The 16,364-nt window shown below is 47.9% G+C and overlaps 1 protein-coding gene across 4 annotated transcripts in view; it reads left to right on the forward strand.

Annotated features, from left to right (window-relative positions):
- Positions 1–16,364, forward strand: part of bag6 (BAG cochaperone 6) — a 57,826-nt gene that overhangs the window by 12,972 nt on the left and 28,490 nt on the right. For all 4 annotated transcript variants that reach the window (XM_033016281.1, XM_033016279.1, XM_033016278.1 and 1 more), the window contains 4 exons: positions 4,052–4,137; positions 5,024–5,141; positions 5,737–5,948; positions 12,661–12,732. In XM_033016281.1, the coding sequence (XP_032872172.1) occupies positions 4,069–4,137; positions 5,024–5,141; positions 5,737–5,948; positions 12,661–12,732 (471 nt within the window). In that variant the 5' untranslated portion in view covers positions 4,052–4,068. The remainder of the gene's footprint in view (positions 1–4,051; positions 4,138–5,023; positions 5,142–5,736; positions 5,949–12,660; positions 12,733–16,364) is intronic.

Raw genomic sequence — 16,364 nt, forward strand, 5'->3', positions numbered from 1 at the left:
CTCGACCCGAAACGTCACAGTTCCCATCGCTCCATAGATGCTGCCTCACCCGCTGAGTTTCTCCAGCATTTTTATCTACCTTTGATTTTTCCAGCATCTGTAGTTCCTTCTTAACCCTTGATACCCATAGATACTAATGGTCAAGACAAGTCCATTTTATTTCTATAGCACATTTAAAAACAACTCTTGTTGACCAAAGTGCTTTACATTAGTGCAGGTACTAACGTGCTACATAGAAACATAGAAAATAGGTGCAGGAGTAGGCCATTCGGCCCTTCGAGCCTGCACCGCCATTCAATGTGATCATGGCTGATCATCCAACTCAGTATCCCGTACCTGCCTTCTCTCCATACCCCCTGATACCTTTAGCCACAAGGGCCACATCTAACTCCCTCTTAAATATAGCCAATGAACTAGCCTCAACTACCTTCTGTGGCAGAGAATTCCACAGATTCACCACTCTCTGTGTAAAAAAAGTTTTCCTCATATCGGTCCTAAAGGATTTCCCCCTTATCCTTAAACTGTGACCCCTTGTTCTGGAGTGGTACATAGATCTAACAATACATACATAAATACATACATACAGCGCTCCCTGAGAGGACCTCGAGAAAGGCATGTGAGTAGAAATATGTTTTAAGTCTAGACTTAAAAGAGTCGATGGAGGGGGCAGTTCTGATGGGAAGAGGGATGCTGTTCCACAGTCTAGGAGCTGCAACCGCAAAGGCCCGGTCGCCCCTGAGCTTATGCCTAGACCGCGGGATGGTCAGTAACCCCAAGTCGGCCGATCTGAGGGACCTGGAGGTGGTGTGGTGGGTAAGCAGATTTTTGATGTAGGTGGGGGCAAGCCCGTTAAGGGCTTTGTAAACATAAAGAAGGAGCTTGAAATTGATTCGGAAATTGTTACGCTGGGGCTCGATGGTTGGCAACATCCCTGGAGCACATGGATAGGTGACGTCTTGGGTCGGGACCTCTGGTGTTTGTGGAGTTTGCACGTTCTCCCCGTGGCCACATGTATTTCAACAGACAATAGGTGCAGGAGTAGGCCATTCGTCCCTTCGAGCCAGCACCGCCATGCAATGTGATCATGGCTGATCATCCACAATCAGTACCCCGTTCCTGCCTTCCCCCCGTATCCCCTGACTCCGCTATCTGTAAGAGCCCTATCTAACTCTCTCTTGAATGCACACAGAGAATCGGCCTCCACCGCCCTCCTCAGAATGCCACAGACTCACAACTCTCTGTGTGGGAAAAGTGTTTCCTCGTCTCCGTTCTAAACGACTTACCTCTTATTCTTAAACTGCGGCGCGTGGTTCTGGACTCCCCCAACATCGGGAACATCCAATGCTCTGGTTTCCTCCTACATTCTAATGACGTGTGGGTTTGTAGGTTAATTGGCCTTTGTAAATTGCATTCTGCTGTGCAGGGAGTGGATGAGAAATAAGCTTATTGGCCAAGTATTCACATACAAGGAATTTGCCTTGGTGTTTGGTGCTTTATGCTATAAAGTGGGATAAAGAAGAACTAGTGTGATCGGGTGATCGATGGTCGATGGCGGCATAAACATTGACCTCCAATTTCCGGTAGCCCCTGCTGTCTCCTCCCCTATGAACATTGACTTCTACAATTTCAGGTAGTCCTTGCTTTCTCCCTCCTTCCCCTCCCCTTCCCAGCTCCCTCACAGCCCACTGTCTCCGCCTCTTCCTTTCTTCTTCCTGCCCCCCCCCCACATCAATCTGAAGAAGGGTCTCGACCCGAAAAGTCACCTATTCCTTTGCTCCATAGATGCTGCTTCACCCACTGAGTTTCTCCAGCATTTTTGACTACCTCAGACTATCCTTGATCGGACTTTGCTGGCTTTACCCTGCACTGAACTTTATTCCCTTATAATGTCATAGTTATAGAGAGATACAGTGTGGAAACAGGCCCTTTGGGCCAACTTGCCCACACTGGCCAACATGTCCCAGCTACACTAGTCCCACACGCCTGCAATTGACCCATATATTTCCAAACCTGTCCAATGCATGCCGCAGCCTTAACTACCTCCTTTAGCAGCTTGTTCCATACACCCACCATCCTTTGTGTGAAAATGTATCTACGCACTGTAAATGGCACGATTGTAATCATGTATTGTCTTTCTGCTGACTGGTTAGCACGCATCAAAGGCTTTTCACTGTACCTCGGTACACGGGGCAAAAACTGAATGCGACTGAAAGGCCTGTTTGCTTTTAGAAACATAGAAAATAGGTGCAGGAGTAGGCCATTCGGCCCTTCGAGCCTGCACCGCCATTCAATATGATCATGGCTGATCATCCAACTCAGTATCCTGTACCTGCCTTCTCTCCATACCCCCTGATCCCTTTAACCGCAAGGGTCACATCTAACTCCCTCTTAAATATAGCCAATGAACTGGCCTCGACTACCCTCTGTGGCAGAGAATTCCAGAGATTCACCACTCTCTGTGTGAAAAATGTTTTCCTCATCTCGGTCCTAAACGATTTCCCCCTTATCCTTAAACTGTGACCCCTTGTTCTGGACTTCCCCAACATCGGGAACAATCTTCCTGCATCTAGCCTGTCCAACCCCTTAAGAATTTTGTAAGTTTCTATAAGATCCCCCCTCAATCTTCTAAATTCTAGAGAGTATAAACCAAGTCTTTCTTCATATGAAAGCCCTGACATCCCAGGAATCAGTCTGGTGAACCTTCTCTGTACTCCCTCTATGGCAAGAATGTCCTTCCTCAGATTAGGAGACCAAAACTGTACGCAATACTCCAGGTGTGGTCTCACCAAGACCCTGTACAACGGCAGTAGAACCTCCCTGCTCCTATACTCAAATCCTTTTGCTATGAATACTAACATACCATTCGCTTTCTTCACTGCCTGCTGCACCTGCATGCCTACTTTTAATGACTGGTGTACCATGACACCCAGGTCTCGTTGCATCTCCCCCTTTCCTAATCGGCCACCATTCAGATTTTTCACCATTTTGCTGCACGACTCTGACTTACAGAAGCAGCAGCAGCAGCGACTGGTTCAGTTCTTGCTTCTGGATGCAAAGCCGACCTCATCCGTAATCACTTTGTGACATGAGGGCTTACCCGTTCGTGTCTGGTGCTGGCAGCCGGCCCACACTGCAGCGTGAAGGAGGCTGAATATGCTGATTCCCGGGAGGAAAGTGGTTGGTCGATTGGAAATGATTTTGAACGATGCGATTGCGACCATTGGAAGTGTAAACAAAATGAGGGGTAATCTCTGTTGAGACAAGTGACTTGATGCCGAGACCATGCTTCATCTCACGAGCGATCCCACAGCCTCGCTGCTAACCACACATCGCTCCGGCAGGTAGTCACAACATTCTGGAGCGAATCAGCGGGTCAGGCGGCATCTCTCTCTCCCTCGAGAAAAGGAATCGATGACGTTTCGGGTCGGAACCCTCCTTCAGACACGAAACACCGTCACGGAGTATAGACGATTTCTGGATAACACAAGAGTTGGGGGTTGTGGGAATCGGGAAGAGAATTGGCTCGCAGAGACAAGGAACTGCAGATGCAGGTTGAAGAAAAGACACAAAGTGCTGGGGTGGCGCAGCGGGAGAGTTGCTGCCTCGCATCGCCAGAGACCCGAGTCCGGTCCTGACTACGGGTGCTGTCTGTACGGGGTTTGTACTTTCTCCCGGTGACCGCGTGGGTTTCCTCCGGGTGCTCTGGTTTCCTCCCACACTCCAAAGACATGCGGGTTTGTAGGTTAATTGGCTAAGTGTTCTTGGTGTGTAGGATAGTGCCAGTGTACGAGGTGATCGCTGGTCGGCGTGGGCTAATGGGCAAGTTTCTGGGCTGTATCTTTAAAGCCTAACTCTGGAGGTCAGGCGGCATCGCTGGAGAACATGGATAGGTGATGTTTTGGGCCGGCTCATTTCTTCACAAGCCTCTGCATCCCAACACAGCATGACTGTCACCTCAAGTGATCTCATTTAAAATAACGTATTACATTTTAATATGGACAGGTTGTACAGGGGCTGTTTTCCATTCTGAACCCTTTATTTTGTTTTGCAGAGAAGTAAAAGCCAGAGATGGCCATGATCGAGGTTACTGTGAAGACGCTCGACTCCCAGAGTCGTACCTATGAAGTCGAAGAAGAGGTAAGTGTCCACTCTGTTCCCTCAATCTCGCCGTTGGTAAAAACTGTAACGTTTATGCACTCACTTATTGTTCATGTTCATAAGGGATAGGAGCAGAATTAGGGCCACCAAGTCGACTCCGCCATTCGATCACGGCTGATCTATCTTTCCCTCTCAACCCCATTCTCCTGCCTTCTCCCCATAACCCCTGACACCCGCACTAATCGAGAATCTATCTATCTCTGCCTTAAAAATAGCCACTGACTTGTGGCCTCCACAGCCGCCTGTGGCAAAGAATTCCACAGATTCACCGCCCTCTGACTGAAGAAATTCCTCATCTCCTTCCTTAAAAGCAACGTCCTTTAATTGTGAGGCTCTGGCCTCTGGTCCTAGACTCTCCCATTAGTGGAAACATCCTCTCCACATCCACTCTATCCAGGCCTGTGGATTAATATGGTGCAGAACGCTAGAATGAATTTTCACAGCTGAGATATCTATTGGCATTGGGTCTGAAGAAGGGTCTCGACACGAAACGTCACCCATTCCCTCTCTCCATAGATGCTGCCTCACCCGCTGAATTACTCCAGCATTTTGTCTACTGGTGTATAGGTCCAGCAAGGGGGGGGGGGGTGTAGTTTCCATGGTGCGTTCGGCCGAACACACTACTCTCTGCAGAACCTTCCTGTCCTGACTCTCTGCCGAACCTTCCTACTCCCTTCCTCCAGAGATACTGCCTGACCCGCTCAGTTACTCCAGCTATTTGTGCCTACCTTCTGAACGCTCAGCCGCGGGCATGCAACGTGGACATGTTATTCACTGTAGCTGTCAGTCGTGGTCGACCTGCGAGGGCCATGCGTTCATTCGCCGGCGTCCCGTTTTGGCGTTACTGATGCTTGCTCCCTTTCAGTTTACAGTCAAAGAATTCAAAGACCACATCTCCAGCTCGGTGAACATCCCCGCTGACAAACAGAGGCTGATTTACCAGGGCCGGGTGCTGCAAGATGAGAAGAAATTGAAAGATTATGGCAAGTGTTAATCTCGCGTTGCCGCGCCAGAGGTCCCCCACCGCCGCCGCCGTCCTCGCCTCGGAGTTCTCCTCTGCACTGGAGCCCCCCCCCGCCCTGTGGTCTCCCATTTCAGGGCTCCCCCCCCCCCCCTGCTCTGAATTAGAGCTCGGAGCTCCCCCGCACAGTCCCCACCTCGGAGCTACATCCACAGTCCCCACCTTGGAGCTCCTTCCACAGTCCCCACCTCGGAGTTCCTCCCCGTGGTCTCCACCTCGGAGCTCCTCCCCGCGGTCCCCAGGTCGGAGCTCCCCCGCACAGTCCCCAGATCAGAACTCCTCCCCGCGGTTCCCACCTCGGAGCTCCCCCGCGGTCCCCACCTCGGAGCTCCTCCCCGCTGTCCCCACCGCGGAGCTGCCCCGCGGTCCCCACCTCGGAACTCCTCCCCGCTGTCCCCACCTCGGAGCTCCCCCGCGCGGTTTCTGCCGACTTAGAACTCTCCCTCTCCCCCCCCTCGCGGTCAGTTCTCCACTGTTGATCCACTGTACAAATGAGCACATTGGACAGTTGGTTTCTGAGTCAGCGGCGACCGCTCACCTTCCTCCTCGTCCCACAGACGTGCACCACAAGGTCATCCACCTGGTGGAGCGGGCGCCACCGCAGACGCAACCCGCAGCCGGAGCCCCGTCTTCCGCCGGCACCTCCATGCCCCACCCGGTGGGCCCGCGGGGGGCAACAGCCGGGCCCCACGACCGCAATGCCAACAGCTACGTCATGGTGGGCACCTTCAACTTGCCCGTCAACCTCCTCGATCCTCAGCAGATACAGGTCAGTGGTGGAGAACAAGAGGGGCAAAGTTGGCTTGGTATTTGAGGTAGGATATTGACATGGATAGAGAACTGGTTAGAAACATAGAAAATAGGTGCAGGAGTAGGCCATTTGGCCCTATTCAATGTGATCATGGCTGATCATCCCGTTCCTGCCTTCTCCCCATATCCCCTCATCCCTTTAGCCACAAGGGCCACATCTAACTCCCTCTTAAATATAGCCAATGAACTGTGGCCTCAACTACCTTCTGTGGCAGAGAATTCCACAGATTCACCACTGTGTGAAATTTTTTCTCATCTCGGTCCTAAAAGATTTCCCCCTTATCCTTAAACTGTGACCCCTTGTTCTGGACTTCCCCAACATCAGGAACAATCTTCTTGCATCTAGCCTGTGCAACCCCTTATAGGCCTTTCTCACGGGGCGTCTTGACGCAAGATGTAACCAGAGTGAAGTGGTCCTGGTCTAGCACGATATCACACGATATAACGGGGGGTAGATAAAGAGTTCCCACGGGTACTCGGCATTTCTGTTATTTGTGCGAGTGACTTGTCCGTCTCCCGAGCTTTCCCGTTAAATCTTGAATGAACATTGTGAACTGTGAAGTGTTGTTAAATCATCACGTGGCACAAATGATGTCACTTTTTTTTAGTCAAACATTACAAGTGCTTTGACACATTGACACATGTTCCATTGGCGATATTGAGACCACCTTTTTAAGAATGGATGTTTTACAGAGAGGTGTAAACATACTAGAAGCGATCGTTCCCATCACATACAGAGAAAGTTATATGGCATCGCTAAAATCAATAAGCATTCCGAGTATTAAATATAATCGTTTATACTCAATGTTAAACGATTACAGATCATAGAAATGTGAGTCCAACGCGATTGTAAATGGCTTATACGGTCCAAATGGGAAAAGCCGGTTTGTGCCAAGTGTATCTGAGTGAGCCGCATACAGAAAACCACTGAAATCTCGAATTCACGAGTTCAAAATTTATAAACAAAGTACTTAGAGAATCATAGGAACAGAAAATAGGTCACATAATTTATATAATAAGTAACCACCATTCCAAAATCAAATAGTATCGAATCAAATGAGTTCAAAAGAGATGGACAAAGCTTGAAAATAATCAGAGGAAATTCCCTGAAACACTCAAATACGTCAGTACCGGCAGTTGGTTCCCTAACTGTAGATCTATGCGTTGACAGAGGAAAGTTCTACAAAAGAAAACGAGCTACTTTCTGGGGAATTCCTCCGTCTTGGAAGGGCTTTGAAGAGTTTTTCCCACAATTAAACCAGCTTGTGCCAAATTACATTGGTATAACTCGTCAGACGCATTGTGGCAGCTGCAAACCCTCACAGTTTACATAAAGATAATAGCATCGATATTCGCCAAGGCAGCAACTTTGTTTATCTAAATGCCACTTTTAGTCTCCCGTTGATTTAATGAGTATTAGAAAAAAAATAGGACAAAATCACAGGTACATATTCTCTAAACGCTGGTGGCAATTCTACCGAAACTTACCAGACGTTGGAAATAAACACTTCATTTAAAAAGACTTCTTGAAGGCTGCAGATTGCTGGTGAGACACTTTTGGAATGCTCTTTTATATATAAACAGCCTGGAAGCTCCGTAGAGATCGTGTGGGCAGAGAACGACCAGCATGTTCATTCCAGATTACTCACCTTCTGTCCCCTCTGTCCAGCTTCCGGGTTCACCGTTCGCAGGAGTTCCCACGGTAAACGCAAGAGTTATTACGGATATCGCACTGGCCACTACGTTCATATAAAGTTGCAATGCTCAACCACAAGTGTACAAGTCACTCTTGGAGAAATTCAAGCTTGCTTGAATTTTCTCCCGAGTCAACAAGTTACACGAGTACCTGCCGTTAGCGCCACGGTGGTCCACGAATGCCGTACGGTTATCGTACGAGGTTCCCACAATGTTCAACTCTGGTTACCTCTTGCGTCAAGTCGCCCCGCGAGAAAGGCCTATTAAGAATTTTGTAAGTTTCTATAAGATCTCAATCTTCTAAATTCCAGCGAGTACAAGCCGAGTCTATCCAGTCTTTCTTCATATGAAAGTCCTTTCTTCATATGGAAGTCTTTCTTCATACGTAATCAGAATCAGAATCACACTTTATTCGGCAAGTATGTTTTGCAACATACGAGGAATTTCATTGGCCAGGTCAGTCATACAATCAAAAGCAACAGTCACTTAAACACATTTTAACATGAACATCCACCAAAGTGAAGCCCCTGTCCCACTATGCGAGTTTACCCAAGAGCTCTCCCAAGTTAAAAAATAAATAAATCAAACTCGTGGTAAGTTCATCACGGGTATTTATTTACTCGTGGACATTTTTCACACTGTTGAAAAAACTTCACAAGTTACCGCGTTTCCCGAGTTCCTGCCGTTAGCGTTACGAGCCGCTACGTGACATCCACGAGCTCCTACGTACCCACCACGTACATTCTCCAAGTTCGAATCGGGAAAACTCGGGAGAACTCTTGAATTACCTCCTACAGTGGGACAGGGCCTTTACTCCCACACATTCCTCACTGTGATGGAAGGCGAAGTTCAAGTCTCTTCCCTTAGTTCTTCCGCGGTCGTGGGCCTCGAGCCTCCGTTAACGGGAAGATCTTGACTCCCATAGCCGGCGGTGTTCGAGTCCTCCGCGTCGAGGCGATCAGCTCCTCGCGATCGAACCTTGCGTCCTTTTCAGCATTGCAGGCAGTGTGTAGTGGGGTACCGCAAGGCTCAGTGCTGGAACCCCAGTTGTTTGCAATATATATTAACGATTTAGACAAGGGAATTAAATGTAACACCTCTAAGTTTACGGATGACACAAAGCTGGGTGGCAGTGTGAGAGGCGAGGAGGGTGCTATGAGGCTGCAGGGTGACTTGGACAAAAGATTCAAGATTCAAGAGAGTTTATTGTCATGTGTCTCAGATAGGACAATGAAATTCTTGCTTTGCTTCAGCACAACAGAATATTGTAGGCATAAATAAATACAGAACAGATCAGTGTGTCCATATACCATTGAATATATATATACACACATAAATAAGCAGATAAAGTGCAATGGGCTATTAATGATCAAAGTTTTGTTTAAGTTGAGTTTAATATCCTGATGGCTGTGGGGAAGTAGCTGTTCCTGAACCTGGATTTTGCGGATTTCCTGGATGTGGGCAGGTGCATGGCAGATGCAGTATAATGTGGATGAATGTGAGGTTATCCACTTTGGTGGCAAAAACAGGAAGGCAGATTATAATCTGAATGGTGTCAGATTAGGAGAAGGGGAGGTGCAACAAGACCTGGGTGTGCTTGTACATCAGTCACTGAAAGTAAGCATGCAGGTTCAGCAGGCAGTGAAGAAAGCCAATGGCATGTTAGTGAGAGGATTTGAGTATAGGAGAAAAGAGGGCCTACTGCAGTTGCACAGGGCCCTGGTGAGACTGCACCTGGAGCATTGTGTACAATTTTGGTCTCCTAATTTGAGGAGGGACATTTTTGCTGTTGAGGGAGTGCAGCGTAGGTTTACTAGGTTAATTCCCGGGATGGCGGGACTGACGTATGATTAAAGAATGGGTCGACTGGGCTTGTATTCACTGGAATTTAGATGAGAGGGGATCTAATAGAAACATATACAATTCTTAGGATTTGGACAGGGTAGATGCAGGAAAAATGTTCCCGATGTTGGGGGAGTCCAGAACCAGGTGTCACAGTTTAAGAATAAGGGGTCAGCCATCTAGGGCTGAGATGAGAAGGCAATGGAGGCCGATTCACTGGATGTTTTCAAGAGAGAGTTAGATTTAGCTCTTAGGGCTAACAGAATCAAGGGATATGGGAAAAAGCAGGAACGGGGGTACTGATTTTGGATGATCAGCCATGATCATATTGAATGGCGGTGCTGGCTTGAAGGGCCGAATAGCCTACTCCTGCACCTATGTTGCTATGAGTCCGACCAGCGATCCCCGCACATTAACACTATCCTACACACACTCGGGATAATATGCATACACACCAAGCCAATTAACCTACAAATCTGTGCGTCTTTGGAGCGTGGGAAGAAACTGAAGATCTCGGGGGGGGGGGAAACCACGCAGGTCACGGGGAGAAGGTGCAAACTCCGCACAGACAGCACCCGTAGTCGGGATGGAACCCGGGTCTCCGGCGCTGCAAGCACTGTAAGGGGCAGCAACTCTACCGCTGCGCCACCATGACCGCCGACCTCCAGTTAACCTACAAACCCGCACATGTTTGGAATCCGTTCCTGCTTTCTCCCATATCCCTTGATTCTGTTATCCCTAAGAGGCAGTCGCTGCCTCAAAAAGGCTGGCAACATCATCAAGGACCCACACCATCCTGGCCACACACTCATCTCCCCGCTACCTTCAGGTAGAAGGTACAGGAGCCTGAAATCTGCAACATCCAGGTTCAGGAACAGCTACTTCCCCACAGCCATCAGACTATTAAACTCATCTCAAACAAAAATCTGAACTTTATCTGCTTATTTATTCATGTGTGTGTATATATATATTCAATGGTACATGGTCACACTGATCTGTTCTGTATTTATTTATGCCTACTATATTCTGTCTTTGGTTCAGACCAGCATCTGCAGTTCCTTCCTGCACCTATGAAAGGACTGATTCCATAAGTGTAGCCTAAACGCTTGTCTAGAAGGGAGGATTTGCTACAAGCGAGTTTCCTGTTGGGCCCACTTCACATTAGTGTTACAGTAGAAATATAGAAAATAGGTGCAGGAGGCCCTTCAAGCCAGCACCACCATTAATTGTGATCATGGCTGATCGTCCCCAATCAATAACCCGTGCCTGCCTTCTCCCCATATCCCTTGATTCCACTAGCCCCTAGAGCTCTATCTAACTCTCTCTTAAATCCATCCAGTGTTTGGCCTCCACTGCCAAATCTGTGGCAGGGAATTTCATAAATTCACAACTCTGGGTGAAAAGGTTTTTACTCACCTCTGTCTTAAATGGCCTCCCCTTTATTCTAAGACTGTGTGGCCCCTGGTTCTGGACTCGCCCAACATTGGAAACATTTTTCCTGCATCTAGCTTGTCCATCCTTTTATAATTCTATGTGTTTCGATAAGTTCCTACCCCTCATCCTTCTAAACTCCAGTGAATACAAGCTCAGTCTTTTCAATCTTTCCTCGTATGACAGTTCCGCCATCCCAGGGATCAATCTCGTGAACCTACGCTGCACTGCCTCAACCACAAGAGTAAATAGTGTCTCAGAATCACAAAATGAACATGCTTAACATTGCTCGGAGGAACAGACTGAAGTGGGACACTGATATTGCCGTCCTTACTGAGTTTGTACCTTCTCCCCGTGACCTGCGTGGGTTTTCTCCGAGATCTTCGGTTTCCTCCCACACTCCAAAGACGTACAGGTTTGTAGGTTAATTTGGCTTGCTAAATGTAAAAATTGTCCCTAGTAGCGTAGGACGGTGTTAATGTGCGGGGATCGCTGGTCGGCACGGACCCGGTGGGCCGAAGGGCCTGTTTCCACTAAAGTGGACCCGGTGGGCCGAAGGGCCTGTATCTATAAACTAAAGCAAACTAGAGAACAGTGCTGAACTACTATGCACCTCATTGGCGACCCTCGAACTATCTTTCATCGGACCTTACCTGCTTTATCTTGCACTAAACATTATTCCCTTATCATGTATCTATAGGCGGTAAATACCTCGATTGTGATCATGTATTGACCTGATCCCGTTTACACCCCAACATTGACTTCTCCAATTTTAGATAGTCCCTGCTTTCTCCCTCCTTCCCCTCCCCTTCGCAGGTCTCCCACAGCCCACTGTCTCTGCCTCTTCCTTTTTTCTTCCCGCCCCCCCCTCCACCCCACATCAGTCTGAAGAAGGGTCTCGACCCAGAAATGTCACTTATTCCTTCGCTCCATAGATGCTACCTGTCCCGCTGAGTTTCTCCAGCATCTATAATAATAATAATACATTTATTTGTAAAGTGTGTTTAAAAACAACTCGCGTTGACCAAAATGCTTCACATCAGTGCAGGTACTAATTTATTACATACAGTGGTAGACAGACCTAACAATACATGCATAAACTGTTTACAGTGCCCACACAGAGGGGCTCAAAAACGCTAGGGAGTAGAAATAGGTTTTGAGTCGTGACTTAAAGGAGTCGATGGTGGGGGCAGTTCTGATGAGGAGCGGGATGCTGAGCCACAGTTTAGGTGCTGCAACCGCAAAGGCGCGGTCACCCCTGAGCTTAAACCTGGACCGCGGGATAGTCAGTGGCCCCAAGTCGGCCTACCTGAGGGTCCTGGAGGTAGAATGGTGGGTTAGAAGATTTTTGATTGTGGGGGGGGGGGGGTGGGAAGGGGACGAATAAGAGGAGCTTTTGTAAACGAATAAGAGGAGCTTTATCTACCTTTGATTATTCCAGCATCTGCAGTTCTTTCTTAAACATGATCCATAATCCATGTCAGGTTTGCACACCACCACCACGTAGTGGCATGCGGGCATCCATGTTGGTTAGGCAGTTCACCGTACGATATCGAGCCGACGGTACTCATGTCGATGGTCTCTGGATGTATTCCGATTGAAGTGCTTGTTATGATATATAATGGCTCTATATCGATAGTACTTTGCACAGTGGCAATGAACTGAACTGTAACGGACCTTTCCTCCTTTCCGTGTTGGTGCAGCAATCGGTGCAGCAGGTGATGGCAGGTTTGGGCGAGGCTGGTCGGAGTACACGGGTCACAACATCCACTGGGGTAAGTGCTTGTGTGTGTGTCTTTTTGTGACTGCGTTTCAGTCGGGCTTGTGGACTCCTCGGCTGCAAGGGCTGCTCAGTACAGTCTTTTGAATTGAATAGAGTACTTTAAGGGCCTGTCCCACTTACGCGATCTTTTTGGCGACTGCCGGCACCCGTCATAGGTCGCCGAAAATTTTCAACATGTTGCAAATTCAGCGGTGACCACAAAGACACTACGACTCTTTGGGTGATTAGGAGACTTCTCACGACCATACAGGCGACCCCTGGCGACATATCACCAGGGGGCATGACGTCAGAGAGGTCTCCTAGTCACCCAAAGAGTCGTAGCGTCTTTCTGGTCACAACTGTGTGGGGATGTTTATGTTTTTTTTTTAATATACTCTTTTATTGGCATTCCACAACAAACACATTTCCATAAAACGGGTTTCAGGTATAATACTATATGTATACATCATCCAGTTATGTTTGTCTTGAATTGCCTCTTTTTGAGATTTGTACAAAACAGATATTGAAACAAGAACACAGTATTATTTATTTAACGAATGCAAAGTCCTTTAGCCAAGCAGTTGCCTCTTGATCTGCTGTATGAAGGGTGACAAGTCCTCCTTTGAGTCTTTGTTGAGGGCATGCTTCAATGAGGTGTTGCATTGTTTGCTGCTCTCCACAAGCACACCATGGGGTTGGACTGCTGCCCCATTTGTGAAGGCTGGTCAAGCAGGGGCCATGTCCAGTCCTGAATCTATTCAGCGTCGTCCACTGCTTCCTTGGGAGATTGGTGCCAGGGACCGGTAGGGTGGGGTCTGACACCAGATGTTTATTTGGGACGTCCTTGGACTCCCATTCCCTTTTCCAAGCTGATTGGATGGTGAAATCAGCTGGTGGTGGGTTCTTCCAAATTGGTCGTCTAGATGGAAGTCGAGCAGTGGGTGGGTTGAAGATGTCCATGTGAATTGGCAGATGAGGGGAGTTTTTGGTCTTTTGGAGCATCCTTTGAGTGAGGACTACTCGTGAGTGAGTGAGAACACAGTAAAAACTACAGACACTTAGGAAGTGATCCTTTCTTTACCATATAATCAAAAATTTGTTAAAAATAAAGTCTGGCCTATGAGGCGTTACATAGTTAACCCAATTTTCCCAGCGTGACACAAATAAATCCAATTTAAACCCCTGTCCCACGGTACGAGTTCATTCCAAGAGCTCTCCCGAGTTTAAAAAAAAAATCAAACTCGTAAGCGCGGAGAATTAACGTAGCGGGTACGTCAGAGCTCGGGGACGTCTCTTAGCGGCTCGTAACGCTCACGGCAGGTACTCGGGAAGACTCGCTAACGGCAGGTAAGCACGGGAAGACTCGTGAAGATTTTTCGACATGTTGAAAAATGGCCACGAGAGCCCCGAGTACCGACGAGCGGCCATTACTGTAAATCTCCGAGTTGGAATCAGGGCAAACTCTGGAGAGCTCTTGGAATGAACTCGTACCGTGGGACAGGGCTTTGAACATATGCTGTTATTTTCTCCATTTTATAAATGTCCATTGTGATGCCTATCTCCTGTGATAACCATTTCTTTGTGAGAGCTTTTTTTTACCAGCGACCATCAATATATTCAGTCAGTATTTGTCTTTCGGGGATGTTTATGTTCAAGTGTGTTGGGTTCTTTTTTTTTATTCGTATGGCTGCACATTTCACTGTACCAATTGGTGCATGTGACAATATATGGAAACTTGAACTTGAATTTTCAACATGTGGAGAATATTCGGCGACTTATGACAGTTGCCGTCAGCCGCCAAAAAGGTTGCGTACGTGGGACAGGCCCTTAAGTGTCACGTGACGAGTCGCAGTGAAATCCTTTGCTTGCATACCGTGCCATGGTATGCAAATAGTCACCCATAAAGGGCCGTTACAAAGTTGCCATCTGCAGTTCCTTCCTGCATAGGTAGGGTCAAGAGTGTTTTATTGTCATGTGTCCCAGATAGAACATTGAAATTCTTACTTGCTGCAGCACAACAGAATATGCAAACATAGTACGCAAACGAAAGGAGGTGAGGAGGAACTTGTGTCGTCAGAGGGTGGTGAATCTGTGGAACTCATTGCCACAGAGGCCAAGTCAGTGGATATTTTTAAAGGCAGAGATAGACAAAGTCTTGATTGGGACGGGTGTCAAGGTTTATGGGATGAAGGCAGGAAAATCAGAATCAGAATGTCGTTTATTGTCAATTAAACCTTAGGTTCAAACGAAATTTCGTTCCTGCAGTCATAACAGCAAAAAACCCAAAACACAATTAACACAATTCCACACAAACATCCATCACAGTGAATCTCCAAACACCTCCTCACTGTGATTGAAGGCAAAAAGTCTTATGCCTTCTCTTTATTCTTCTCTCGTGGTCCAGCAGTCCAACTGCAGCGTCGAGCTGGTCGAGGCTCTTGATGTTAGATCCCCCCGGCGGGCGATGGTAAGTCCCACAGCCGTTTAAGCCGCGCTGGGCGATGTAAGGCCCAGCTCCTGGTCGATTTAGACCCCTCGATTCGGGAGGGTGAAGTTTGCCGTTGCGGGAGCTCCGAAAAGTGGACTCCCACCAGGGACCCGCGACCCCCCCCGATGTTACCGTCCGCAGGGCCTGCAGCCGGAGCCTCCGAAACTCCGAAGTCGGGTCGCAGCCGCGCGCCACCACAGCGCTCCACGCTCTGAAGTCGGCCAGCTCCGCGATAGTGAGTCCGCAGGCTTGCGACTGGAGCCCCCAGGGTCGATTCCGTTGGAGGCCGCCGGCTCACGATGTCGGCCCCAACGATAACGGAGACTCGACAGGGAAAAAGTCCGGTCCCCGTACAGGGACGAGTATTAAAAATTCCCCCCCCCCCCCCCCCACATATACACAGCTAAAAATAAAATAAAATAAAATGGGATTAGGAGGCCGAGATCAGCCATGATTGAATGGCGCAGTAGACTCGATGGACCGAATGGCCTACTTCGATAACTTATGAACTTGCAACAATGCAGGAGACATTGACATTATTTCTAAGTGGGAGTAGGACAGAGAATGAAAGCGGCACATTCCAGGACGCTCAGTTTGTTCCTGCGAACCGAACATACCGTGCCCTCTATAACGTTTGGAACAAAGACCCATCATTTATTTATTTGCCTCTGTACTCCACTATTTGAGATTTGTAATAGAAAAAAAATCACATGTGGTTAAAGTGCAGATTGTCAGATTTTAATAAAGGCCATTTTTATACATTTTGGTTTCACCATGTAGATATTACAGCAGTGTTTATACATATTTTATGCCCATTTCAGGGCACCATAATGTTTGGGACACAGCAGTGTCATGTCAATGAAAGTAGTCATGTTTAGTATTTTGTTGCATATCCTTTGCATGCAATGACTGTTTGAAGTCTGTGATTCATGGACATCACCACCTGCTCTGCCAGGCCTGTATTGCAGCCGTCTTTAGCTTATGCTGGTTTTGGGGGCTAGTCCCCTTCAGTTTTCCCTTCAGCATATAAAAAGCATGCTCAATTGGGTTCAGATCGGGTGATTGACTTGGCCACTCAAGGCTTGACCATTTTTTAGCTTTGAAAAACTCCTTTGTTGCTTTAGTAGTATGTTTGGGATCATTGTCTTGCTGTAGAA

The sequence above is a fragment of the Amblyraja radiata genome, unplaced genomic scaffold (genome assembly GCF_010909765.2).
Source record: "Amblyraja radiata isolate CabotCenter1 unplaced genomic scaffold, sAmbRad1.1.pri S36, whole genome shotgun sequence".
NCBI classification, from domain to species: domain Eukaryota; kingdom Metazoa; phylum Chordata; class Chondrichthyes; order Rajiformes; family Rajidae; genus Amblyraja; species Amblyraja radiata.